Source organism: Bombus flavifrons, chromosome 5 (assembly GCF_040668555.2).
Source record: "Bombus flavifrons isolate JBK064 chromosome 5, iyBomFlav1_principal, whole genome shotgun sequence".
Lineage (NCBI taxonomy): Eukaryota > Metazoa > Arthropoda > Insecta > Hymenoptera > Apidae > Bombus > Bombus flavifrons.
Window position 1 is genome coordinate 16854547 of NC_138446.1, and position 27700 is coordinate 16882246.

The window sequence follows — 27700 nt, forward strand, 5'->3', positions numbered from 1 at the left end:
AGATGCCTTTAATTGACGGCGCACGCGAAAACACGTTCGACGGTCTGGCACGGTGCTCGATAAAGCGACCGATGCTCCGAGTCGTTCGCTGCTCTGGACCACCTCGGAGACTTTAATTCGTTCGCGAAACACAAAGACCGGAGTAACCGAGCGTAAAGACCTGCGACCGCGGGTAATTCGGCCAGATGGCGCCTCCGAGTTCCCGACTCTCGATGCACAGCCGTTTTACCTTACCTTAAACTATGACCCCGTTTCGTGATCGGAATTTCGATTCGTCGGAATTTCAATCCGGTCCATTTAACGGCCGTCCTACACGTTTATTTCGCCGATGTGAAATTTTGTTTGCAAAATTTCGCAACCATCGAGCTCTGGGTTCCTCCGAAACAGCGTGCAGCGGTACTCGTGAACTCGATCGGCGGATGAAACCGTGCGCGCTCGTTTCGCGTTATCGCGTAATTATTCGCTGGAAACGTACGTAGAGTGGAAGCGTGCAAAACGTTGGAAAATCAACGAGCCCAGCTGTGCGCGCGTTTTAGTATCTATGCTTGGCTCCCTTTTTTCCTCGAGGTCAGTCACCTGGACGCGACTACCGAACGAAACGTTTGTATCGTTTTATTTTTGTTTCATCGCATGGAAACAGGAAGCGGATCACTGCCAGCGAGCCCCGCCGACAGCGGAGTCAGCGACGTCGAATCCAGCACGTCCTCGGGCGGTAACGAGGACGCGAATCTTTTATTGAAAGCGAGGCTCAACCCTAACTCGTCCCTTCAGCCGAGTCTCGCGTCCCATCATTCTCATTTGTCGTCAGGTAAGCGCATACGTATATCCTACGTCCAATTATCCTACTACGGAGACTACGCAGTCTCGTCGTGTAACGATCTCGTTCGACCGATCTTTTCTCTCGGTCTAGTCTAGACGAACGACCTAGACAACAAGCGGACGATAATAGATCGTCCCGATTCTATGGATATTTTATCCGATGGTATTTCGAAGCCGCGTATCTCCGTTAAAATCTGCGATTCTTTTGCGATCTTGCAGCTGCTATAAAAGTCGAGAGTATTACGCGAATTTCGGTTGACGCGTTGACTACGCATTTGCTGTTACGTTTAGCGAATTACGAATCAAACCGTGGAACGATGTTTCCTAGTCATTTCTATCGAACGTAGAAGCGAATATTGCACGCAAACTGTTTGTTGCCATAATACTGCATCGTGTGCAACGAATTTATAGGAAATGCACGGAAAATGAAACGTATAGAACGTCGCAAGTACAGTACTCGTTGTGATAGTTAGCGAATGAAACGATTCTAGCAACGAAAATCGCATCTACGGCGAACGTGTTAAAAAAGGTTCGAACAAATAGAACGATAGATCGATGTAGGCGATACTTGCCGTTGTTGAGTGGGAAAAAAACCGGTAAGATATTTGTCATTGTACGAACGTAAACGACTATATAGTTTCTTATTAGAAATCTCTGTGGAATGTCCGACAGCAGCGCTTGGCAGGTCAGCCTGTCACAGTCCTGGCGTTTATCCGTCGACGGCGGGCTTCCTGCCGCCCTCCTATCATCCTCATCAGCATCATCCCTCCCAGTACCATCCGCACAGAGGGAGTTCGCCTCACCATCAACACGGGAACCATACGATGGGCCCGACAATGGGACCGCCCCACCATCACCACCACCACCAAACGCAGAGTCTGCAACACTTGCATTATCGTCAGCCACCTACACGTAAGTTGCTTTATCTTTTTCCCGCGTTTCTCTCTTTTTTTCTTTCTTCCTTTTATTCTTTCCGTTTTCGTCGTCACGGTGGTCCACGATCTCGCCTTTCCGAAAGAAAACCATGGAACACGTAGAAATTGTCTGCATCGTATTGGCAAAATCCCTCTATTTCGGAATTGTAAACGTGGCCAGTATCGCGGTTGCGACGTTTCCAGGGAAATTGAAATTTTTTATTTCGATGGAATTTCTGCGAAAATATCGCGCTCGCTCGAGGTCGATGATTTACTCGGAAAAGCTGGTAAGTTGCGATAAATCTCCTTGGTAGGGAAATTCTACGCTTTGCGTTCTCGTTGTCTCTTTTTTTCTATTCCTTTTTTTTTTTTTTGCGAAAGTGTGTAAATAGAAGTTAAACAAAAGGCAAAGTATAAGACGTTTCTCGACCCCGTTTCCACGGGCTGCAGGCTCGGCGGTACCAGACGATCTCGATGTCTTGGCGAATTCGATCGAAGCCGACCACCAATAAGACAGTAATTTCAGTATCTCGCGGCGATATCGAGGGAGAGAGAGAGAGAGAGAGAGAGATTCGATAGTCGTGACGCAACGTCGACGCGGCTCGGGTTTATTTCGGCTCGCTCTGGGTATCGATTAATACGGAGAAGGAAAGAAAGTGTCTCGGCCTCTTAGGTAATTACGTTCGATTGATAATTTCACCGAGAAGAACCCGCAGGAAGCGATAATTCGAACTTGGCTGCTTTCAAAATCGTTACAAAGAACGAAACTACCGAATTGTAGTGCCTTAAACACACGGAAGAGCGTTGTTCGTGCGCGCGTTAAAGATGGAAATTCGTCGCGCAAATTCCCAAATTCCTGTATGGCGATTAAGAGAGTAGTTTTCCGGGTACGGTGTGTACGACGTGCAACGTTAACAATAGAAACGCACGAGCGTAGACACGGAAACGAACTGGTTGGATGAACGTGCACGTTTATGCAAAGTGTTGCGATGTAAACCGTAGGCTGATATTTCCGGCAGTTCCGTGAAAATAGCTCGTAACGCTTTAGTCGAACAACCGGAGCGGCTGTTGCCGATTCGACCGCATTACGAATCCCGATAAATACACCTAATCCGTGCTCTAGCCTGTCATCGTTCTTCCTACGACCTATAAGCCCCACGTTGCGAGTATAAGCGCCGCTTTCGAACGAAACCGCGACACGGATTACCCAGCGAACGAACGAAATCTCGATCGGGGCGACGAAGCTCGGTGCGCGGGGTGTGTGCTCGGGCCGATCGAATCGCGATTCTCCGTGGATCGTCCGCGAGAACGATCCAATTAAAAGCACCCGGCGCTAGAAATATCGGTCAAGCCAAGCTCGTGCTCGATTTCCACGTAACCACGTCGCCGGTGAACGCCGGCAGCAGGAAACGTGTCTAGCTCGTCTAGTTGGAGGAAAACGAAGAAGAGAGATAGAAAGAGCGCGACACTTCCTCGTGGCAGGTTGTAGATGCAAAGTGAAAGGAGTAGCGAATTGCCTGCGGCAACAGCGGCTCCGACATAACCGAGGGTTCCATTAGAGTTAAAAGAGGAGAAGGAGATGGAGAAGGGGAGAAAAAAGCAGAGGGAAGGTGGTGTGCGCATACGGTGTGTACGCGAGTTTCGCGTGGTCTGTTACACGCTACGGACGCTCGTCGTACCCTGTGTCGAGCCTCGTCATCTACGTCGGCAGAAATCGCAACAACGCCGACATCAGCCGAGCCATTCGTTCTCTTGACCCACTTGCCTTTCCCTGATTCAACGGCCCAGATTCGCTTCCTGGCCGTCGCGCGCGTCGATAGGATCGTCTCGATCCGCGGACCGATCTCTTCCGACGTTTCCTTTTTCCTCTCGCTCCGTCTCACGCGATTTTCTCAAGCACGTCCCATTTAACCGACCACGATTTCCCTTTCGAGCGAACGCTCGTAGAGAAAATCGTTACCTTATTGGCGGTAACAGCGGAATACAACCATTCGAATCGATACGCATGAGAAATAAAAGTTTCTCGGTATTAGCATTAGAATATATTTATATATATAGAATTATCACACACTGTCGGTTTATGTTTTTCTGAATACAACTAAAGAAATTTCGAGCGAACGAATATTACGCTTCTCGTATTTTCCACGTCTTTCGGTATTCTCTGCATTTATGTTTCCTCTAAATACATAAACGTCCGCGATTTGATAACGATGTCTAGCAGTGTAACGATCAACCTTGATACAACTGGTCAATTCAACGCTACAGGTACAGTCTAAACGGTGTCAGATATTTTGCGTTCGCGATTGTATTAAAAGCACGCGATTCTCATTGCCGCTGGTATTCGCGTTTACTTTTATCGAACGAGGCGTATTTCGAGTCGCTCGATCGTCGCACGATTGCGACGTTGGTTGCGGTTGCTGCAGGTTTTCGAATTTCGAGGCGATCTTGGCGCGAAACGAGCGCGGCCAAGCGATTAAAGAGAGCAGCCGGGTCCAGAATCTGCCAAGAGCGGTAATCGCACGCGAGTCGCGCAATCGCGCCCCTCTATTTCGCCTTTCCGATCGCGTTCGACGAAACGACAGCTGATTTCGCCGGGACACACACCTGGCCCTGTCGTGATTTCAAACAGCCGTGCTCGAATTGGATCGCCGCCAAGGTTGCACCGCGCGAGTCTCGCTCGAAACGAGCCACCGAATGGAAAGCTCGTCGAACCGCTTCACCAGCTGAAACATCGCTTCCAACCGATTCAATTACCGATTATACGCCGTTATTATCAATTATACGGACCACCGTATGGGAAACTGCATTGATTTTTATATATTACGTACAGCCGATTCTTCGATCCATTACAATGTTACGATATAAGCGCGGTTCCTGTTCGACGTTGCTCCAATGACTACGCTAGGAACGTCTGCGCCGGACTTTCCCTGATTGAAAGTGTTGACGAAGCGTGGCAACCAGTTTAACCTCGTTTCTTTCGTTCTAACGAACGTCCGATTGCAAACTCTTCTATGTTTTCCTAGTTTATAACAGCTTATAGCACGGCTTGATCTCGGGCCGAACGTAACGTTCGTCGAACGATCGAGGGAAATGTTTTTTTCGATGGAAGATCAAAATAGAATGGGAAATTTCGGATCTTTTGTTTTCGCAATTACGCTATACGTACGCAGGTGTTTTTGGCCTTTAAAATACACACGCCGGCTATATCCGTTTAGTACAGAAACGTACTTGGACGTTCCAAGAAAACGTTCTTTTTTTTTTTCGTCAGGTTTTACGTTTCATTTCCATGGTATCCATCTTTTCGTATCGAAGTACCACTGAACGCCAATGAAATTTCACATGCTTGAAACCAATTATTATATATGTATATTTCCAAAGCACCGTGTATCACAGAATCGTAGCGTGAGCGTTAAAAGCGTGGAATTCGAAATGACCGGTTGTCTCGTTGCACGTTCTAAAGGTGATCGCTTAATTGGGACAGGCAGCTGAAAGCGGGCCGATTCGTGCGATCGCAGGGAAAATCTGCGCTGCGAATAAAATATCGTCCGTCGAGAATCGTCCATCAGGTACGTTCGCCGTGGAAACCCATAATTGTTTAATCGCAGAGGAACATCTGTTGATGTCTCGCAAAAAAAAAAAAAAGAGAAAAAAGCGATCGCACGGATAAAAAACAATCTGCGCACAGTGACACACCGTGTGGCAGGTAGGCCCTCTCGAGAGGCAGAGGCCGACTTGCCGAGTAAAAGTGTGCCGGATTGTATAATCGAACGTGAATAAGCAAAATGTTACGCCATAGCGATTTGGTAACTTTGCGGGGCGCCCCACCAGCGACGACCGTGTTCCCATTGCGGTGGCCGACCACGGTGGACGCGAACGAAAGCCGAGGGAAAATTCGACCTGCTCTTAAAGGGCCCTTCGATCGCAGGACCGCGACCCCGCTCTCCGTTACTGCTAGGTCCGATCGATTTACGGCAGACATATTGCGTTACGCTAGGAATACGGCCGGATCGGCTTCTCCACGCGTTTACCGATCGCAGTATGGTAATTCGTAGGTGGAAACAGAATTTGATTTACGCAGGCACGTCAGGTCTGAGCTTCCTATCGTTTCTGGTTATCTTACGACCGTATCTTTCAGCTGAGTACAAGTTGCGACCGAAGTAACACACTTCAGATACTATCGAGAACGAGTATCTCGGACGAAAGAAAGATTTCATCGTTCGAATTGAATATTTTACGGTATGGTAATTTGCAGGCGACGACGGAATGGCGTGGTTTTGAAGTTCGTAGGTGTCTTAGTCGCCTTCTAACGTTTGCGAAGACGATCTTCGCTGCTCTCGATAGAGTACAGAGGGTGGTAGCGAAGAGACGCGGTTCTAAGTTTCGATATTTGAGAAAGAGCGAGCAACGTTGGAATCAACGATCGCGCTCGGCCGCGTCGCTCTTTCACTCGTGTCGCCTGGTCCGTTCTTCGAATAAGCGACATTCTAAAATTCAGATCCGGGCCGGTGCGTGCGCGAACTTTCGCACGTTGCCAAATGGCCCGAAGTCTTTCCGCGATTTTGCCAAACCAGATTCGCCATCGGTCGCTTCTATCTAGAACGACGTACCAGATAAGCATCGGAAATAGCCTGGGAACTCTAAGCCGCCGTAAGCCACGCTAGCCAGCCTTTCCGCCTGTCAAAAGAAACGAACGCGTCGTCTCGTTTGTTCCGAATTTCTTCTTACTGCGAGAACTTGTTCTCGCGAAATGGATAAAACTAACGAAATAAACGGCATTCTAACGAGCTAACGAGAGACGAACTGACAAGAGCAAGCGACGAGAGGACCGTAGTAGGCGCCACCGTCCGACCGGAATAGAAACGCGGCGAAGAATAGGCATCGGCCGGTTATTTTCGAATGGATCATCATCGAACTACGATTCGGGCAGTCAGAGGCTCGCCGAACGTGTGAAAGACCCTTCAGGCACGTCGGGAACGAAAGTTTCGCGCGTCGCGCGCTGGCACACAACGTGGCACACATTTTAATGTTGAGGACGAATCGTCGTAAAGCGTTACAAGGCTCCGCGAGCCGATCAAATCCCGATCAACCCTTCTCGTTGGTTGCGAGCCGGCTGCAGCCCGTTTGTGCCAACGTTCCATCTGCCTTCGAAAATCGACCAAACGCGTCGCTCCTCGCGTTTGTAATTTATTCAACTCGGGCTATCGATCGCACGTTGCTTTCGATCGCACGGCGGGAGAATCGATTCATCGTTCGAGGTTTTTCCGTACTTTTAGTCGTGACTCGATGAAAACGTCGAGTTTGATAAAAGAAAAAAAAAAAAAAAGAAAACAAAGCGTGAAGATCGCGGTAGATTTTAACGGCTCTTTGTGGCGCGAATTACAACTGCATCGCGGCAAAAATATTTTTACCGCGCGTCCTGTGTCATGAAAACGCAATGTACGCGACGTAATATTCGCGATATTCGCGATTCGACCGATTGGAAGAAGAAGCGGTGAACGATCGTTTACGACGTATCGTACGACGGTATCTTACGATTTCGTATATCTACCAGTAACGTTCTACGAATGTGACGGTGTTATATTTCCAACGGCAGAATCACAAGCTAGTGCGAATTACATTATTAGAAGTACAAAGGTGCCAAGTTGTACACCGTCACAGCGGAGTCGCGACTTTGCTTCGACCGCGTGTCAAAGCGACGTCTGATGTTTCATTAGAATTCGTAAATATTAATTAACACGGCGAACGAAATCGGCCAGGAATCCACGATTAGCATTCTAAACCGATCCGTCGTCGTATTGGTAGAAAAAGCTGGTTCTCGTGAAATTTCGTCTTCCTTGGTTGTTCCGAGTTCCTTTGATCCGTCGTTCGACGGACGATTTCGAAAACAGCTACGCGTGATTTCAAGCTTATTTCTGTTCGAGCAGGACGTGTAACACGGTTTCCCGGAACCTGTCATGTGATTCGGCGCCGAATTTTTCAGCGCGGCGCGATGCGAACTTTTGGCAACTGCGTCGGCCGAAAAAAATGCAGGGAAACGCGCGCGCGTATCCGAGTCTCGGCCGAGCAACCTCGCGCGGATCGAGGATGTCCTGGTTGCCCTAGATCAAGTACTCGTCCGGATATTTTTAAAAGATTGCCAGACGCGAGCCCCGCCGACGTAATTCCGAACGCGGCTGCGGCAAGGAAAAACGAAAGGTGGGAAAAAGAGGGAAAGAGACCGACGACGAATCGACGACGACGGAGGTGGTTTAAGGTGGTATCGGGGAAATCAAAGAAAAAATAGAACGCACGGCGAGCTGCTCCGGCGATCGATGTCGAACAACAAGCGACCGTGAGTCGCCCGACCAGAGAAAAACATCCATGCCGAACAAAATTCACGGTCTAGCTAGGTCCTCGATTCGTCACGCCAACTCCACGAATTTTACTATTCCGCCAGGTTTCTCGTTCTAATAAAACGCGTGCTTTATCTACTTTTTAATAATTCAAGGAAGCTACCCGATCGATCGGAAGGGTTGGTCGAAAGGCAGAATTCGACAGGTGTTTCCCTCGATGTAAGCCGGATAAGCGTGTATTGTCGACGTACGACAGAAAGCAATTTGAACCTGTCTGGAAAAAATGCCGGTCGTTGCTACGAGATTAAGATGCGAACGTTTCGCACGGTTAACTACGACGTAAGCGAAGCCACTTACACAGGTGCTCGTTATCAGCCGTTAGAAACCGGTCTAAACGATCGAGATAGTTTTCAGTATGATTGCGACATCCTCGAGATCGAAACCTGGTTAGATACGATAGTCGCGACCGATCTATTTTTCTTTTCTTTTTTTCTTTCGGAAGCCGCGTAACAAAATCTTGAACATCGGTCTGCGATATTTCGGTTTCCTATAAATTATCGCGGAAGACGGCTTGGATTAAAAGAAGAAACGAAGATGAGGTAGAAAGGATATGCGAATGTATGTGTGGTAGGAAAAAAAAATTGCGAAGAAGAAAATACGGTTTCTCAGGCGATGGCCGTGCTGAAAGGGTCGTGCGTGTTGTTACGTAACGCCTCGCGTAGCAGCGAATAGCAGCGAATAGCAGCGAGTAAAAATAAAGGAACGAAACACGATGCAGAGTGGATTCTGAGCATAGACTGGGTCTAGGTCTAGGTCGACTAGGCGGGGCGTATGGTTATATACGTACGCTGTCGTTCGTACGGTACTTGGTTTCCTCGCACAGGTCGATCCTCCTCGCTTCGAGGCTTCTCCCCGATCGCGATTATTCGCCGGAGGACGACGGTGCCGCGTTACGATTTATTTTCGTACGTTCTCGATCGCACACCTCGCAGGTGCTATCTGTACGCAGAACATATTTCACGGCTTTTCTCGCGACATAGAGGTACGTACGTGCCTCTCCGACGAGATACGAGTATTCAAAGGCATCTTTCGTACAAACGACGTTTCACACGGCGATACATCGGACGCGCTTGTCAGGGGAAATCGGTTGCATCGTTAACGCGTTACGCGAAAGTGTGCTCGCCGATGGAACGCATAGAAAGCGAGGCTGTGTCGTGTGCTCGGTTTGTGTTTGCCGGACGAAACGCGCGACCATCCGCGTTACGGCAACTAAACAAATTCCCCAGGCGCGAGTTGACATACAACTAGCACGAAATTATCGTATCGTAAACTCGTTGTCCGGTTTCTCGCGGTAACTCGAACGCGAAAGTGCGCCGTAGCGTTTGCTTAAGTAGCCTCGCTCACCTCGTTTCTCACCGCGAAGAGAGGAAAAGTCCAACGGGCGAGAAAGCAGCACGGCACCGTCGGCAGTCAGCGAACAAGCAGGTGCAACAAAGGCGGCGAGCAAAAACAAAAGGAGCGAAACAAGCGCCACGGCTGAGGCTAAGCTAGGCTAAGCTAGGCTAGGATAGGATAGGCTAGGATAGGCTAAGCTAGGCTAGGCTAGGCTAGGCTAGGCTAGGCTAGGTCTAGGTGTAGGTCTAGGTCGACTAGGAAGGGGTGCGCCGGTCTACTTCCTGGCCTAGTAGCGGGGAATCGCCTTTTCCGTCGACATAGCGCTCCATGCGCTCACCTCCTCGCTACGAAACCCGATATTTCCGTGAAAGATAACACTGGCCTGCGTCCGTATTTAAAATAGAATATCGCGAAAATTCCTTTCGTCCGTACCACCATCGAATATCAGAGTTCGAAGTCTACGAAAGCGAGAACGATTATCGAGCGACGATCGTATGTTAATCGATTCGTAAAACAAGGCTGCTGTAAATAGTTTCTTTCTCGTTGCGAGTGAGATTATCGAGAGAAGAAAAAAAAAAAGACGACATAGAAAGCGAATGTGTTGAAACAAAAAGTGCATTCACACCGATCGCACGTGACGGTTACGCTGCCATCGCATCGGGTGCTGATTAATGTCTTCTTCGCGCTCCGGAAACGTAAACGGTGTCGGATTTTATAGTAGGCCAAGACACCACGGAGTTTAAAAAACCGCCGCGAAAGCAGGAAACAACGTTCCGCCGTGAATTCGACACGATTTTCAAAGGAGCAATCGACACCGCGTACAGTATTACACGAGCGAGCTGCGCACGTTCGCGTCTTCTTTCGTTCATAGAGAACAGACATTCTCCAGGGAGACTATCGTTATTCGCGTGTTATACGCCTTTTTCGTTGATAATTTTCCTATTTTGCGAGTTTTCGTACTAGTACGTAGATTACGCGTAGAGCGTAATCGAAAGTGATACGGGCTCGACAATAAGCGCGTAGTTGGTTGAAACAGCGAGCCGCGTTGAATATTTATGAGCATGATTGAAGTCCGACATTCGTTACGATACGGCGAGGGGAAGGTTGCGGCGGTAAATTATTCGACTAAAAATTTTCGGTCTCGGAAACGTATCTAAAAACTATGGACGCGCTGTTGAAAGAACGAAACGTTAACGAGCGCGCGACGCGATAACATTTCACGTTTCACTTTCAACGACGCGCACCATTCAACCTGCGCGAACACAACGTCACGCCAGACGAAACCGGAAAACGAATTCCCGACTGCGTGACGAGGAGAATCGAAAGGCTGTCTCGCGGTTACCGGGATACGTGTCCAAAAACTCAGCGTGTCACCCGGTAAACGTTCGGTGGTTCCCGCCTCTGAATACGAAAAAAGGCACGTATGAGCGAGCGAGTTAGCGAACGAGCGTGGAAGAGAACGAGAAAGAGAGAGAGAGAGAGAGCGATCGCATGCCGTCGTCCCGGTGAATTTGTAAATGGCCGCGTCCGGAAGTGGCGCGATATTTTGCGCGTCGATTTTCGGCCCGCTGCCCCCCTGCTGGTAGGCAAGGAAGAAGACGAAGAATCGGCAGAGAAGAAAAAAGTACACGGGGTAGAAAGGGGGAAACAGAGGATGGAGCAAAGGGGTTAAGGGGGAAAGGATATAGGGACGAAGAAAAAGAAAGAGAGGAGAAAGAAGGAGAAGGAAACGAGACACGGGTTTTACAGATAGGCAGAGGCAGAGGCAGAGCCAGAGGCAGAGGCAGAGGCAGAGGCAGAGGCAGAGGCAGAGGCTGGCAGCCGGGCGAACAGGCAGCCGGCCAGCCAGCCAAGCCTCGCAGTAAGCGTCCTTCCTGGGTCTCTGCCCCTACCTACGTATGTATTGTAGTATTGTATATTTGCAGTGTACGTATTATCAGAGCGAGTTCCTCTGTGTGTGCACTTGTCGGTGTCCGCGACCGTGTAGGTGCGGTGTGTTGCGCGCGTTCACGCACACGTATCCACGCACGCATACACGTAATAGAAGCATGCACACTATTGCACACTCAGTCGAGGTTGTTGAATGTGTGTTGAGCGCCGCCGCCGCCGCCGCCGCCGCCGCCGCCGCCGGCAAAAATGCATAGCGCTGTTGCACCAGACGGTTCTCAACCGGACAGACTTCTCTTTCTTTCTCTCCGTCTTCTCTCGCTCTTTTTTCCCTGTCCTGCGGCCGTCCCGCGTGTAAAAGTCATCGCTGGTTGATCCGGCTTATCGACGAGACGGTGAGCCGAATCGATTAACCGAAGGGAATTGTTCCCCGCGAGCCCTCTCGACCAGCAAATCCGCGGGAAAAATATTTGCGATGCGCCGATGATGTTGTCACGATAAAATTAATCGGAGCAAAGGATGAAACAAGGGAGGCAGGGGGAGCTTTGCGAGCGGGGAATAAACGATGCCTCTTCAAGGCCTCGTGTACCCTCCCCGTTTTCTTCTACTACCGGTTCGAAGACCACTATCGCGCCACGTCCGATTTGCTCGTCTTAACCTTTCGCCCAGTTCTCCCTGTCCCGCGCATATTTTCCACCTTTTTCGACCACGATTTACGTAGATTCTATGCAACGGCGTGACGTTTCGCTTCTCGTACCACCGATTCGATAATACCACGACAATACGACGATGATCGATCTCCATTTGTTTTCCGATTATCCGGTTTTCTTATCGCCATCGAACGAACGACGATAACGACTCAATCGAGATTCGATAGCGACAGTTTCGTACGTTAGACGATTATTTTCGAGGGGTGGGTGAATCGCGAGAAGTCGCCGATCTCATCGTCGTCGAAGATATCGATCCTTTTCCTCCAACATCGATTCCACGAACTTCTTAGCTGGTCACGCTAATTGCCAGCGAAAACATTTTCACCGACGTGGATCTCGCCGCGTGCAAATAATTTCTCGTCTCGTTGGTCGCAGTCGAATTTCCAGCGTGTTCCTTGGAACGACGCACAGAGTCCCGGCATAGTCCGTCATGAGGATCACTTTCCTTATTCCTATTATACTAGCTCACGCACGCCCTCACATGTGCGCGGCGGCGTGCACACACGCACCGAGCCGGTGATACACATGTATACACGAGGCTGCATCGAGGAAAGAGGAAGAAAGGAGATCGAGAGCGTGGAAGAGAGAGACGACGCGTCGCGAAGGGGCGCGGTGGGGTACGATGGGCTGGCATCGTGGCACAGAGGAGCAAGGGGGGAGAGGGAAAAGAACTGCAGCTAGAGTACCACGCGAGTATAACGCCGAAGGCACGTATCGGCGGTTTTAGCGAGGTATAGACGGTGACCTTGTCGCCGGCAATTCACCCCGTCTGTCTTTCCTTTCTCTCTCCCTCTCTTTTTCTCTACTCGCACGACCTCCCTCTGCCTTTCTGCGCCTTTCTGCGCCTCTCTTTCTTTCCCTCCATTGACCCTCTCCGACGCTCTCCGCGCTCACGCTCTACCACCGCGTCCTTTCTCGACGTCGCTACACCCCTCTTCTCGTTGTCGACCTCTCTTCCGTCTCCCCGCGCGTTCGTGTGATCGCTCCGTCCCGCTCGCACTCCGTTCTTCCACGAATGCATCGCGGCTGGCGTGCTCCTCGTTGCACTCGTCACCAGCGACGTCACTACGTTCCTCCGTCCTTCTTTCCGCTCTTCTCGTTCCCCCCTATAACTGCTTCTTTCTTTCTCCCTTTCTTTCTCGGTGTTTCGAGTTATTTGATCGTACGTTCTCCTCGTGGCGTACGATCCTTTACGTGCGACAATGTCCTTCCTCCTTTCGCACTCGCTCTTTCGATCCCACGTAGCGCGATGCAAAAATCTCCCAGCGATCTCCTTCCACGTTCCTCCGACTGTTTTTCGTGTCACGTTTCGTGAAAAAAAAAAAACATCGTGTAATCTCGTGGTGATATCGTCGTTACCTATCTCTAGGTTTTCCTCTAAATGTTTCCTCCTCGTTTCCGCGATCCGCCTCGAATCGGCAACGTTTCTATTTGCTTCTACGTTGTCTTCCCGCGCGTCTCGTCCTCCTCGCCCTTCCTCTTCCTCGTTCCTCGCTCGTACACGGAACTGTTCTCGGTCCCGGTCCCGCTCCCACCTTCCAGTTAAAAGTCTGCTCGGTGAATCGCGAACTTGCAGGGTACATATTTGCATACGCGCAATATAAAATGCCCGTGAGTGTACGTTCACTTTCGTTCTCGTACGACGCGCTTTCTTCCGCGTGGCCTTTCTCCTCGTCCCTTTTCCTTTCTTCCCTTTCCTTGTTCGTCGATCTCGGCTCGCGTGCATCCGACCATGGGCGGTACAGCCGTCTCTCTTGTTTTCCTCCTTCGATTCTCGTTATCTCGGGCGCAGGCCTTCGACACTGTTCTTTGAAACGACGAGCCCTGTTCGTCCCATATACGTCGCGAGTCCCGTGCATACCCAGCAGGAAAAGACCGATTGACTTTTACGTAACGCGTCACCGTTATATTTACACAACGATATCCGTCACAATATTTTCGTAACAAACTCGAACGGTGATTCGTAATAGCAATTTCACGACCGAGCGAAAAGTCATGGTACGACGGTGTTACGCGTGTGATCGAAAAGAGAAACGGCATACGCGCGAATTTTTCTTTCGCTTCGATCAGCAGATTTCACGCTCATCGCCTCTTTATCGAGCTGGTTTGACGGACGCGCGCGAGAGGCAACACCGTTATCGCGAAGAGCACGGTGGAGAGCAGCGGCAAGGGAGATTAGCCGAAGGAAAAGAGAAGAAGGGGTTACGCAACGCGGCACGAATTGCGAGCGATGAAAAAGTCGGTTCTCATACCGGTAGGCCAGCATCCGTATACCGTGTGACGCAATCCTTTGACGATCTTTTCTGCGGGTGTTAAAGCACTTCCTCGGTAATACGCATCTCTCTGTGATCTCGCCGCGTTCCGATCGTTAACGCCTCCTCTCCTCTCTTCACCCGTTCGTCTCTCTTTTTCTTCCCTTCTCGGTTTCAATGCGAAGGGCCAACATGCAGCATACGACGATGCGTAGGCACGTGTACGCTCCTCACGCGTACCGCGCATGAACCACGCTCGAAAATTGACAATTTCAAATGATTCATTTCCGGCGCTCCGCTCAGCTCCACTCCGCTCCATGGGGACCGGCTCTCCTTCCCGTTGTCTCGTCGTCGTTCCAGTCAACGGAGAAACAAAGCGAGACCGACGGACGAACAGAGAAGAAAAGCATCATACAGAGAAAGGGGAACGAAACTCGCAATAGAAAGAGACGCGCGTAACAGAGAACAGCGAGAAAGCGAAAGCGAGAAGAAGAGAGGCGGAGAGAGCGAAAAAGAGACGACGATGGACGCCGGTCTAACCGAGGCGGGTCTCTCGGACGCGAATTCACGCACACACGTTCGCGTCTAAATATAATGCGCACCGTGCTGCAAGGGACGAGCGCGAGCACGAACAACCGAGAGCAAGCGAGCACGACGAATATACGACGATGGTGTTGTCTCTTCTCTCTCCGGTTGTGTCGCGTTCATTCGTGGCACTCGGTGGCGCGAATGCACGCAGCTGCATCGTCGGTGCATACTGCACGCACACGCGACGTTGCAGCCAGCCTAGACCTAGACCTACTGAGCTAGCCTAGACCCGCGGATATATATGGTCTGGTGGGGAGGAACAGGAAGATGCGGGAAGGGGAGAGGAGGTGGGCTGTCTCTAGTACTATCGGAGAAAGTGAACGGGCATCAAGTACTTACGAACGTGGTAGTTCCGCGCGCACGAAACTTTTCGTGTCACGCGATCTTCCGTCCTCTGTATTATTTCTCTCGCTTTTCTTTTATTCGCTACATTTTTTCCTTCCCTTTCCTTTCCCTTCGTTTCGTTTCTCCCCTGCTTTTCTTCTTTCTTTCCTTCCTCGGAGATTCGAACGGTTACTTTTTCTTTCTCCTTCTCTTTAGTTGTGCTTCGTTACGCCTGCTTTCCCCCGGAGCAAGATCTCCTCTTCGTCGGTACACACTGCAACGCCCATCCGCTTTATTATTACAACGGAAATCTCCGCGAGTCCGGCCTTGCCACCAACTGGCCGATATACGTCATTTCGTGGCATCGAACGCGGACCCCGGATCCCGTTGTCGCCTTTATCAATGCCGACGACTAGCTTTCTCCGCTCATCCTAAGTACGCTACCAACCACGTTTTCGGAACGCTCGACGAATAAGGCATTTCCCAATCTCGACGAATTCATCGAAAATCACGTGGAAATCCCGCTATTTTCGCTGGATGCGCACCTTTCTGTCCGTTTCGATTTCTCCGATTTTAAATTCCTGTCTTTTTTTTCTTCCTCTTTCTTTCTCTTTATTTTCCTCCTTGCGTCGCATTATGTAATATCGCGAAACTCGCGAACAAACGGTCAGATCGGAACGTCGCGCGAAGCAGCAACTTATTTACATTCTCGTTGCAATCGTTATCTTATTATTGTAATTATTATACCGATTGATAAGTCACTCCTTCCATATGATCCATGTCAATGCCACTGAACCAAATCATCTTGCGCGATCGTTTTATCAAATCTCGTTTAACGATAGCAGGGGAAGGGGAAAAGCACAATTTTGGTAATTTTATCCTGGGTTATCCGTCACGCGATAACACCGTCTGATTTTCAACGGTGCACCACTATGTTGCGTCGTGGATCCTGTTAGCACGCTGGTACGAACGCGTCAACGACGTCGACCTCGTTATCGGATAATTCCTTGCGTAATACGTACGAGAATTTTGCTCTGAATCTCGATTCTTTCAACGATTTCTCCCCGGAATAAACTACTCGAGATCCCTTCTTTCAAGCTCGGTGCTCGGCATCGAGGAAAGACTCGAGGAACCAACGCCATAGCTACGCGAAAATATATGTGTACAGAGCCGAAAATAAATCAAGCCGGAGGAACGGGTCGCGATGGCTCGTTACGCTCGGATCTCAATTAAGAGGCACGAAATCAAAGGGTCGAAGTTCCAGTTTCCTTGGCCGTTGCTGTTGCTGTTGCTGCTGCTGCTGCTAACGCTCTGCTCTCTGTCTCCAGTCGGAATTTATACGAACCGACACTTTTGCCGGTCTAGAAGACAGCGGTATTACCTTCGTCCCGCCTCTAAATTCGGTATCAGCCGACTATTAAATATCCTCGTGGGTATTTTGCACCGCGAAACTTCTCTTTCCCTTTCTCCTTCTCCCTGTCTCGCTCTCCCTCTGACTTGTCCCTGTTGGTCGTGTGTCTGCCGTTCCCGTTGGTTCTCTTCGAGGAGGCGCGCATTCTCTCTCTCTCTCTCTTTTCTCTCTCTCTCTTTTTCTCTCTTTCCTCGTCCGCTTGCAAGAAGTTGCGCCCACCGAGAGTGCGCGCCGATGGTCACTGACCTCGCACACGTCGTGTCCGCGACGACGGAAGAGGAGTCACGCATTCTTCCCATTCGGCCGTCGTCGTCTTGACCTCTGTCCGCTGGCGAACGAAAAGAATGCGTGCGACGTAGGCAGTACACGCGTTGGATTGGTCCGGGAATATAGACGCCTCTTTCGCTCGCGAATCCATGTGTTTCTTGATTGGATGTCCCGAAAGTATCGGCGGGATGACCATCTAAAACCGAGCACTGTTGTTCCGGAATTAACGCGACGTAATTCTTCGACTACGAGTTCTCCTCTGTTTCACTCTCGCTTCATCTTCGTTTCATCTTAATTTCCTTTCCTTGATAGTACCACGCTTAATTCGCTTAATTTTATTAGTACAGTTTTGGACGAACAATGTTGGTTTCCAAGAAGTTAGAAACTTGGAATATGAAAAGAGAGAAGTTCGTAAAGGAGATGAACGACTCATGGTGTTTATTCAAGGTCTAACGATGAAACGATGCACTGCTTTTTTATTCCCCCGATGTTCTGTCGAACGACGTCTGCCGACGACAGAGTTAATGACTACCAAGTAGCTAAGTACGCGCGCTAGACCAGTCTGGAGATGCAAACGCGCGTCTGCACGCCCTGTGCATTTATAATGCAGCCTATATGCATCGCTAAACCGCTGGTCTTTTAGTTTCCAGAAATCTCGAGCGACCAGCATCGCGTAACGATGTATACGTATCATCGTGCATCTTTGAAATAGAAACTATATAGTCGTGTACGTACGCGTGATACTTTCGAAGCTGCAGCTATACGTACATTCGAAGCAGCATGCACAGACACGTATACGTCCACCTATAAGCAGAATAATGGGCTGCGAGGAACATAGGTGCACCGTGTTGGTCGTCGGACGTCGTAGTATCGAGACTTCCGGATACCAACGAGCCAGCTACAAAGAGCTACCTACCGCGATACGTGCAGCAGGAAACTAGTAATAAGAATCCCATCGAACGATCGACGAACTCGCGAAGAAACGTATCCTGCAAACGATGCACGCTCGCGATACTTCGATCCGAAGAAATATCCACCTCGATGTATATAAAGACGCGGCTGTTTTCCTCCTATATTCCGTATCGAACGGATTTGCTCTCCGGTCGTTAAGAAATTTATCGGCATTTTATTAATCGGCCACGGCAGCGTGTTAGCTTGTCGTCGAAATAAATCCTGAATGCGTTCTCTCCTCGTGGATATTTTCAAAAATACATTCTCTCCATCCTCCGTGTTACACACGTAGTGGAAACGCGTATCCGCAACACGTTCAGCGTAACTTCTCGGTTGCTATTTTTCCCAAGTATTTCCGTTTCGTGAGACGGGGCTGGAGGGGGTGGTGAGGCAAGAAGAGGAGAGGGAAGAGTGGTTTTGCAAGCGGTGGAGGGGAAGTAGGATCGGCAGAGGATCGCGAGGCCCACACGTTTGACGTACGTTTTATAGGCAGCCAAGGTGGATGCGTAGAAAAAGCGGCGAAGAACTCCGCGGACGTAAATCTCGTTCTTTTCGTTAAGCTTCGGACAGGCCAGAAGCGTTGTGGTATTCCCCCACTTGGGCGTCGCCGCTTCGAGGAATACAGAAACGGCCGAGAAATAATGCGTTCCGCCCACGGTGTCTATTGCAATCGCGCGCGAGAACGCGCGGGAACGGGCATTTTTCGACGCGTCGTTGCCTCTTGCGTGGAAAGATCAAAGAGCAGACTTTTACCTCGACGTCCTTCGGCTCGGATCCCGACGAAAGCGAAGCTTTTCGGACCCCAGCCACCGAGTTCTTTCTCTCGCTTCGCACCGTCCTCTTCCTTTTCTCTCTCCTACGTACGTGTCTACGTATGCCTGGCGTACACGTGTGCGCGTTTTTAGATGTACGCGTGTACGCGTAGACACGTCTCTCGAACAGAGTTTGCAAACCGAATTCCGATTCGCGCTTCGCGTTTCGATTTCCCATGCGACATGGAGCAGCGTTTTCTATTCTTCTCCGTGGGATGCGCGCACCCTTTCTCCCTTTCCGGGTGCTTTCCGGGAGAGAGCGACGACGAACGTACGAAGAGTGGCGCGCTCATACACGTGCGCGCAAAGCGGCTCGCAATTTGAACGGGTTTCGGGGTTAAAGATAGTATCCCGAGGCAGTAGGGTAACATAATAGGCCGGGATGGGGGTCTGGGTCTAACGAGAGACAGAGAAAAAGGGAATGGGAGCAGAGAAGAGAGGAGAACGGCTCGACGTCGAGACACGCGGTAGTAGAGAGATGCAGAAGGAACGTGAGAAACAGAGACGGAACGAGCAAAGAGGAAAAGAAAGGACGTTGAAAGGAAGAGAAGGCTCGAATCCATCCGTGGGCGAAACAGAGATAGAACGAGAAAGGAGACACGGTGGATGTGTACAGCACACGGTGCATCGGACTAGCCAGTCGCGAATGGTGGTGGAGAAGAGAGAAGGAGGAGAAGGATAGAGTAGTTAAGTTAGTCTGTCGGTCAGTGACTGCCTGACTTTCCCGGCGCAGCTGAAGGTCAACTCTCCCCTTCTCTCGACCTCATCCTCCTCATCCACCTCTCGCTCCTCCGTCTCTTCGCCTTCTTCCTCCTCCTACCCGCTTCTCCACCACCCGCTGAACTGCTGCTGTTGCCTCTCTCTCTCACTCTCCCTCTCTCTCTCTCTGTCTCTCTTTCTCTCTCTCTCCCTCTCTCTCTCTCTCTGTTTCTTTCGCTGTCGCTACCATGCTCCACCAACACTCTACGTGTGTCCAGTCTCATCTTTATCCTATCCTCTTTTTCTTCACCTTCCTTCCTCCCTATCTCTCTCTCTTTCTCGACGTATTCTTCGATACGCGCGCATATGCATTCTCCTATATACCGCTATAGACACGTCGTTCCTGAACCTATATCTCGTCTTTGTGTATCGGACGCGCGTGCACCACTGTGTGCGTGTATGTGCATATGCACACATAAACAAATATTGGTATCCACGACCGCTTTGTTTATGCTGTACGAACAGTTTCGGTGTCTTTTCTTCTTCACACCGTGTCACACCATCCTTCTTCCGCTGCCGCTGCGCTCCTCGACGGGTTGAGGGTCATTCGTGCACTTAGGTGCACGCGGAATTCCGCCTCGAAGTCCTGGTACGTGAGAACTCGCTTTACAGTCACATCCTCCACGACGTGTTTCTTTCGTCGTCCGTGTGAGCTGCTTCTTTCCTACACACGCGCGCGCTCACACGCACACACACACTCGCGCGCGCACACACACACACACACAATCTCGTGCGCACGTACGGATAATCGAAATTTATGTTTTCGGGTCGTAATAACGAGCTAGGATGATTCTTCTCGCGCGAGTCGCCATCAGACGGAAATCAGCGGAGAAAGAGGATAAGAGCGTTTGCCGATCATTGTTTATCGTCGATTAAATACCATACGCGTCGATCGATATTATCAACATTGTCGATCGTGTCCTTATCGTTCTTTTTTTCTTCCATTATATTCTTCGATCACAGTTGCAAACAATATCGCCGAGGAGATAACCACTATCTGGGGAAGAAATAACGGTGCGTTTATTGGTACAGTAACTGGTCCGAAGGAAATCGTACGATAACTCTGGCGCGTATCTGAGTCTTCAATTAGTTAGCTATATGAATTGCCGATAATGCGAGTATCGGTATGTGTATACAGCGACGTCTCGCTAAATGACGGGTTCACGGCTATTAACGTCACATACATAGATACGTCCCCCGATGTATGTAAATATCTGCTGTCGCTTTTCTCAACTCTTCTTTTTCTCGCTCGCCCATACACCGTATATCAGCTGCTTACAACTTGTATATTTTCATTGCCTTGGAAAAAGAATCAAATTCGCGAAAACCCCCGACGCTTCGACTCCCACGATTGATAAACGAAGGGATATCGATATAAACAGTGCAATACTTGAAATTGATCGTCTGACTATCATCTCTGCCGGTTGCATCTGTTCATAGTCGTTCGTCATAATTACCTATCATCCGTTTTAACGTCTCTCTGCTCTGTGTGCGTGTCTACGTCTACGTATGTCTACCTATGTCTATGCATTCGCGTGGAATTTATTTTTCGAGTAATTATTCGAGTTACGACAGTGTACGTGAGAATCCGTTCTTCGTATAGAGACGCAGAGATTCCTCTTGCGTTGTCTTCACTTTCAGTTTACACGTCTCTTTACCCCATCTTGCCACTACCACTACCGATTCGTACGTTCCTGAATATCCCCACCAGAGGCGCTCGAGATCATCTCCTCCCGCTTCCCCGTTTTTTTCTCTCGCGCTCTCCCTATATCCCTCCCTTCTTGCTATACTTGTACTTCCGGCCGCAAGGCTAACGCGAAATTCTCGCAAAATACATGAGAGCCACGACTCTGTGGATCACTTCGATCCTCCTTTCTAACCTCTCTCTCCCCCCATTCCTCTCTCTCTCTCTCTCTCTCTCTTTTATACGTATTTTTAACTATCGACTCGTTACCGGCTGTTTCGTCTAAACTTCCTGCCAACGCTGTCAGAAAGAAACGATCGACTACGTGGTCGACGAAAACATTATCATCGGAGCGGAAGCCACTTGTTCGTCCGTCTTCTTTCCTTCTCAGATTTTCCCCTTTAATTCCTCTTTTTCCCTACTTAAGTTGCTTCGAGAACGTGAAAGAATGAAACTGAAATAGCTGTAAGATAGAAGGCGAAGAATTACAATTCGACCTGACGTGTAACAGCTTTTTCCCAGCAGCGCGAGCTTTTCTATTACGCAAACGTTCGAGTGTCAATAGATGATCGTTAAACTGTATCTCACGCCGGAACTCTGACTCTTGTTTGAAAGAGTAAGACGGCGGCGACGGTGTGTTCTATGCGTCACGAAACATTCATGTATATACGCGATGCATCGTCTCTCTAGCGGTCTCTCCCTTCGCTATACGACGTCCGTGGTATAGGTCAGTGAAGTAGTAGCTCCCCCACCACGCGACTCCTAGACAACGGGTCTACGATTGACTCATCTAGCCAGTCATACGGCGCGTAAACACGATCCACTCCAGCTGTTCTCGGCCGCTCTTTTACTCTTGATCTTCGTTCTATCTCTGTCTGTTTTCGCTCCCTCCCTTCCTTCCTTCTTCCTACTTTGTATTTCTCTTTTTCCTCCTATTCTCGTTCTTTGTCCTCTCTGCTACCTCTTTTTCTCTTGTATAACCTATGTACACGGATCCTGAGAACAACGGGGCGTTCTCTTTATTTTTAGAGGCAGCTCGAGAATTTGGTTCCCTGCCTCCCCATCTTTTTGTCTGCCTTGCTCGCTTCGTTTTCTCTCTTTCCCTTTTTCTTTAACCTTCCCTCTTTGGCACCGGCTCGGAAGCAGAAAACGCTTCTCTCTTCGAATAGAGAAGAGGAATCGTTCAACCGCGTGGCGCGCCTCCGCGGAACTACGGGGAACGACGTATAGAACGCGAGAAAGAGGCACAGAGAGCGGCGGTGGAGGGTACGCAGAGAACGAGTTCCGATTTTAGCGCAGTCGCGGCGGCCTCAGAACGAGCGGCGCTATTATGCACTAGTAGCTTGATGGCGTCACCCGTGCAACCTTGGCTCGGGTCAGTCCTCTATCATACTGCAGCCAGAGTTCCCCTACCCTTTCGATCTTCGTTCTCTTTCTCGTATCTCACTCCCGTACTCTCCCTCTTACCTTCCTTCTCTCTCTCTCCATTTGGCTCCGCTTAACCCTCTCTTTACTCGACCACCACCTCTTCTCCTTCTCTTCGCTCACACATGGCACTAGCCACACGACCAGTGGCGTAAGAATACTTTCTATTTCGAGGCATCTCTGAAGTTCCACGTTTTTGCAGAGACCACGGAATCGTTTCGCCATACAAGTTTCTGTCAGAATCTATATACTTTACTTATTTTAACAACGACAACGGTGGCGTCGTGCAAATCGAAGTAAATTCAGATAAACTATCCGATACAAATAGCCGTTTATGAAATTCAAATCCTACGATTAGAGATAGTTTTACAACTCATTTCCATATTTTGCTTTTTTCCTAGCATCGTAGTTACATGGTCGATGTCATCGATCCATTCATTAATAGAACTGTTCGCGGGGAGTTAGTTTGAAAAAGTACATCGCGTTAGTCGCCGTTACGCCCACGACTATGTACAACCGAGAGCTGTAACTAACCTCCCCACAACGGGGCGCGTAAACGATGTTTGCAGCGTCCGCAGATCGCGTATCCGATTTGACGGGTCGCGCGTATGCACGTTTCCTGCGCTACGAGTCACGGAATCGAGATCGATCGTGACCGCCTGAGAGAAAAAAGGTTATCGAGACGAAGCCGCGAGAGAGCTGATCCCGAAGCATCAATCATCCGGTGACAGAAACGGCAAAGCACCGACAACGATGCTCCGTGGACAGCTATTAATAGTTCATTGCACGGTTAAGTACGATGTATACTTGAGACGCATTGCGAAAATATTGATGCCGCGCAACGAATTGACTGCTAGTGAAGATTTTAAACACGTTAGACCGTGATCAGTGGAATAGGGCTGCCCATGATCAGTGGAATAGGGCTGCCCATGATCAGTGGAATAGGGCTGCCTATGATCAGTGGAATAGAACATACAACCAAATCGAATATGTAATGGAATTCGTGGCCTACGAGAACGAGCAACTACTATTGTCTGATGAGTCATAAATTCGAACTATATTCGAACTACGAATAGAATAGTATTTTTTAAAGTTACTGCGAGGATAAGTTTATATATTGGACATTTAAAAACACCAAATTTTCAATAAATATTTGCAATTTTTTGAATAGGAAACATAAAAATGCACTTTTATGTTCGTAAAATGAATAGTTGATCGAGTTAAAAAAAATGGATCAAGCGTGATTAAAATCCACTTATTCCATAATATGTCCATGCTGTGACGCGTATCTGATGAGCATGTTAAAAAAGTAGTAGCTGTCGCACAAAATTCCATTTTTTTACGTACAAGTGGATCGATCCTTTCTTTCACAAGCAAAAAGTGTAATGGCCGAATTCAATTTGTGATTAATTCGATGGCAACCTACATTGCCTTCTAATGGCAACAGCTATGCTGGTGCCATCTGACGGAAATTGCGCAAACGTAAATGACGACCACATTTATAATTATAAATAATAAATACATATGATACATATTATACTGCGCAGTTAATTTTCAGTTTAATTATTTATATGAAAATATTAGTCAATTAAAATATTGTTACTAATTTATATCAAGAGACGATCGATAAGTCTGTATTTAATGATATTTTTTCTTCTGTTTACAGTGTCTGAGAGCTATAGCAGTTACGTAAATTCGATGTACGCCAGTGGAGCCCAATTTGCCACCCCCTGCACTCCTAGCCCACCACGGGGACCCGGTGGAGTTCCAACGAGCGTGATTCAAGCAGCAACCAGCTCAGTTTCCGATGACCTGTACCTGCTGGAATTAGGTTTCCCCCCACGGTCGAAAAAGAACAAACTAAAAAAGCCGCGTCAAGGGGATGGCGCCGCGGTGAAAAGGAAATCTCGCGAAGGTTCGACGACGTATCTATGGGAATTTTTATTAAAATTGCTACAGGACCGAGAGTACTGCCCCCGATACATCAAATGGACGAATCGCGAACGAGGTGTCTTCAAACTGGTGGACAGCAAGGCGGTTTCTCGTCTATGGGGTTTACACAAGAATAAACCGGACATGAACTATGAAACCATGGGCAGAGCCCTGCGTTATTATTATCAGCGCGGTATCCTGGCGAAAGTTGACGGACAAAGGCTGGTCTATCAGTTTGTGGACGTACCGAAAGATATTATAGAAATTGACTGTACCGGCGCGTGAGACAGGGTTCGTCCTTCGAGGGAACAGCAGCACGAGAGACGAGCTGTACGGGAAAAGAGTGATTCGTGTATTCGTGCCGCGATCTTACGCGAGAACTTATCGTTGTCATTATCATCGTCGAGCAGCTCTTCCTGCCACAATGTGCCCACTTGGCACAACCCTCAGACGATCTAAAGCATGCCCTCTCTCTGACTTCGTTTGTTCCTTGTATTATAAGTATATACCTATAAAGATATGTATATTAACTCGCGAATAGCGGATGCGCATGCGCAACAACGCTACCCGCAAGAGGATGAACGTTTTGTTTTTGTCGACGCGACAGCTGCCACGGTATACGTATACAATTATATGTATATCGTAAATTTCGTCCTCCTTTGGTCTTTCTTTTTTTTGTTACTCCTTGACGGTGTACGTCGATAGTAATCGTATTAAGCTTTACAACGTCTAATATATATATAAATGTATATTATACATATATATGTATACGTTGAGCTCGTTCAAATTTGTACAAAATTTAGTTCTTAAAGATGCTACGGCACAAGTGTTATTAAATGTATTTTAATCGAGAGTAAATGAAGAATGGAAAAAATAAGATGAATCTATTACTTAACGTGTAAACGGGATATAGGCGAACAGTTGTACATTCAAGAGCGCGATAAATTATTTATTGTATATTAGACGATTATATATGTTACCTAGAACGAGAAAAAGAAGCAGAAATTGTTATATACGTGTCGACGAAGGGAACCATAAGGAAGCAAAAGGGAAGTAAAACTTATATAAAGTGCACGCACGCGAACGTGGAGAGTTTAAAGAGAAAAAAAAAAAACGAAACGAAATGAGGGCTGTGAAAAGATTCAGAAAGGAGAAAAATATGAGTGCAGAAATGATAAAGATGTTGAAAAAGTTTTACGGAGCGAGCTCAGGGAGAGGTACACATATATACAAACACACACCTGTACACTACACGTCTACACAGACACACACTGTACACACACTATATTTTTTTAAATATAAGCAAAAAAGGGCGACTCTTCTATTTGAGCTGAGGGTTCAACAATGTAAGGTGCTGGCTATACACACGAGGTCCAAGAATGTTATTTAGCAAGCTAGTGTTATTAATTCATAAAAAAATTATTGAAACAGACGTATATCTCTGTATATATAAAAATACACCTTTAGTATATATATTATTGAATATTATATATATATTATATGAATATATATTGTATGTTATGTAGTAAATGGAGCGAGTTAATGTGTCTATGAGATTCTTCTGTCACGTCTGCGTAGAAGGAAGTTTAAATAACCGTCTATCCGTACGATGTCTCTATTCGTGTCTTATATATCTTATATGTGTACATATGTATATATATACATATATATATATATATATATATATATATATATATATATACACATATAAAAAGCAATCACTATGGAAGCATTATCGTTTTTCTTTTGTGTTGCATGTTTTTTTATAAGTTCTCCACATTAGGATCAAACGATAATGAATCAATTTGCACGGTCAGCGATTCGATTACGTAGCCCGCGAGGAAAAAAACGCACATCCGCGTGGTTTTCATGCTCAGCTAGAATCAGAGATATCGTACTTTTCTAAACGTTTAGAGTATAATAGCCTTCTTGATATACGGGGCAGAGCGTTCGAAACATGATGATAAGTTAGAGAGAAAATTAATTTATTGAGCAGCAGCCCGCCCCTGAATACGGACGTGACGTGCGAGTGCAAGCGTATCCTATAGAAATAAGTTTTGTACATAAAAATTCGTTGAGAGCATACTTAGAAGAACATTACGCTGGTTAATCTTCGTAATCGTGGATAAATGAAAAGAAACAAAAGAAAACGAGAAATAGGAGAGACAGGTAGAACACGAGAGATACGAACGCGACATACCTCTAAGGTGTAACCTCTCGCTGCAAGTTGTTCTTCTTGACGATCATCTCCAAACATTTCAGAGAAGAAAACGGTAATACAGTAAATAATAGATAAAAAACGATCAAGTGCTGCCAATAATGCCTGTAAACGGTCCCTTGCATTTTTTTGCCACTTAAAAAAGGAAACGATGGAAAAAGAACAATGACCATGAAAAGAATTAATACGCGCGGTTTATTCGAATCAAGAAGAAATGTCTTGGGACGCCAGACATACCAGATGATACAAAGCGAATTGCCTTCTTGTAATTAACAAAGACGTGTTGCCTTCTAACAAAGAAAACATATTAAAGAAAAAAATTCTAGCAATTTGTATTTGTAATACAATCGACTTTGTCCGGGTACTTAAAGAAAACCTTTAACCCTGTATATCATCCCCCCTTTGTCAGCATAGAGTTTTGTAACTTTTGTCAAGAGAAACATAATAATAATGATAATAATAGTAATGAAAAAAAAGATAAAAAAAATTGAGAAGCGTTTTTGGTACACGAAGACTTTTTTCATATCGCACTTTGCATACACGTATCAGATGAAAAATATACTTAAAAAATACAATAAAAAAAGATAAGATGAATATAATGAAAGAGAGGGAGTGAGAGAGAAAGAGAGAGAGAGAGAAAGAGAGAGAGTGAGAGTGAGAGAGAGAGAGAATGAAATGAAATACATCAGAGTACAATGGACAAAAAAGCAAGTACCTATAAATAGTACCACTTCTATACATAACATCCACTTATAAACAATGAATGGACATTGCAACAAAAAAAATCCTATTTTTAGGTAAATTAAATTTACATATACATAACGATTGACTACGCTACAAGATATTTTAACAAATAAGACTTTACTGTAATAGGGATAAATCTATAATTATTTACCTGTAAAATAATACGAAGACACGATGGATTGACGTAAGGAACTGTAATGTAACGTTCTGTGATTCGTTGTTTGTAGGTGAAATTTAATAAAAGATTACTGTATCATAATTTTGATATTTTTTATA

The 27700-nt window shown here is 47.5% G+C and overlaps 1 protein-coding gene across 9 annotated transcripts in view; it reads left to right on the forward strand.

Moving 5' to 3' along the window:
* The window catches only part of Eip74EF (Ecdysone-induced protein E74), a 145260-nt gene extending 117577 nt beyond the window's left edge, over window positions 1-27683 (forward strand). For 5 of the 9 annotated variants that reach the window (XM_069113838.1, XM_069113837.1, XM_069113839.1 and 2 more), the window contains 3 exons: window positions 641-808; window positions 1468-1731; window positions 24197-27683. In XM_069113838.1, the coding sequence (XP_068969939.1) occupies window positions 641-808; window positions 1468-1731; window positions 24197-24747 (983 nt within the window). In that variant the 3' untranslated portion in view covers window positions 24748-27683. The remainder of the gene's footprint in view (window positions 1-640; window positions 809-1467; window positions 1732-24196) is intronic. The other 4 variants (XM_069113841.1, XM_069113845.1, XM_069113843.1 and 1 more) reach the window with 3 other exon arrangements.
* Window positions 27684-27700: the final 17 nt, after the last annotated feature.